The 261-nt window shown below is 48.3% G+C and overlaps 1 protein-coding gene across 1 annotated transcript in view; it reads right to left on the reverse strand.

Moving 5' to 3' along the window:
* Window positions 1–261, reverse strand: part of LOC107294293 (disintegrin and metalloproteinase domain-containing protein 20-like) — a 2,234-nt gene extending 1,973 nt beyond the window's left edge. The window contains exon 1 of the mRNA XM_029285584.1: window positions 7–261. Coding sequence (XP_029141417.1) covers window positions 7–261 — 255 coding nt within the window. The remainder of the gene's footprint in view (window positions 1–6) is intronic.

Genomic DNA, 261 nt, shown 5'->3' on the forward strand with positions numbered 1-261 from the left:
TGTGTCATAGGTGAAGACAGGAAAGACCTTAGGGATGAAGTTCCTTGTTTGCCTGAGGAATACCACATGGGGATTCCCTTCAATCTGCAGGAGGTAGCTCACATCCTGGGGTTCCTCTTGCCCATACTTGGGAGACAGCTTCCTTGGGATGATCACGTCGTAAGAGGCATATCGGAAGCCCTGAGGAGGTGCCTGTCTAAAAGCTGCATTTTGGATGATCTTAAGCAATATCACAATCAACCATGACAGACAGGTCCTCAT

This window comes from Protobothrops mucrosquamatus, unplaced genomic scaffold (assembly GCF_001527695.2).
Source record: "Protobothrops mucrosquamatus isolate PMUCROS unplaced genomic scaffold, P.Mucros_1.0 scaffold1897, whole genome shotgun sequence".
Taxonomy (NCBI): Eukaryota; Metazoa; Chordata; class Lepidosauria; order Squamata; family Viperidae; genus Protobothrops; species Protobothrops mucrosquamatus.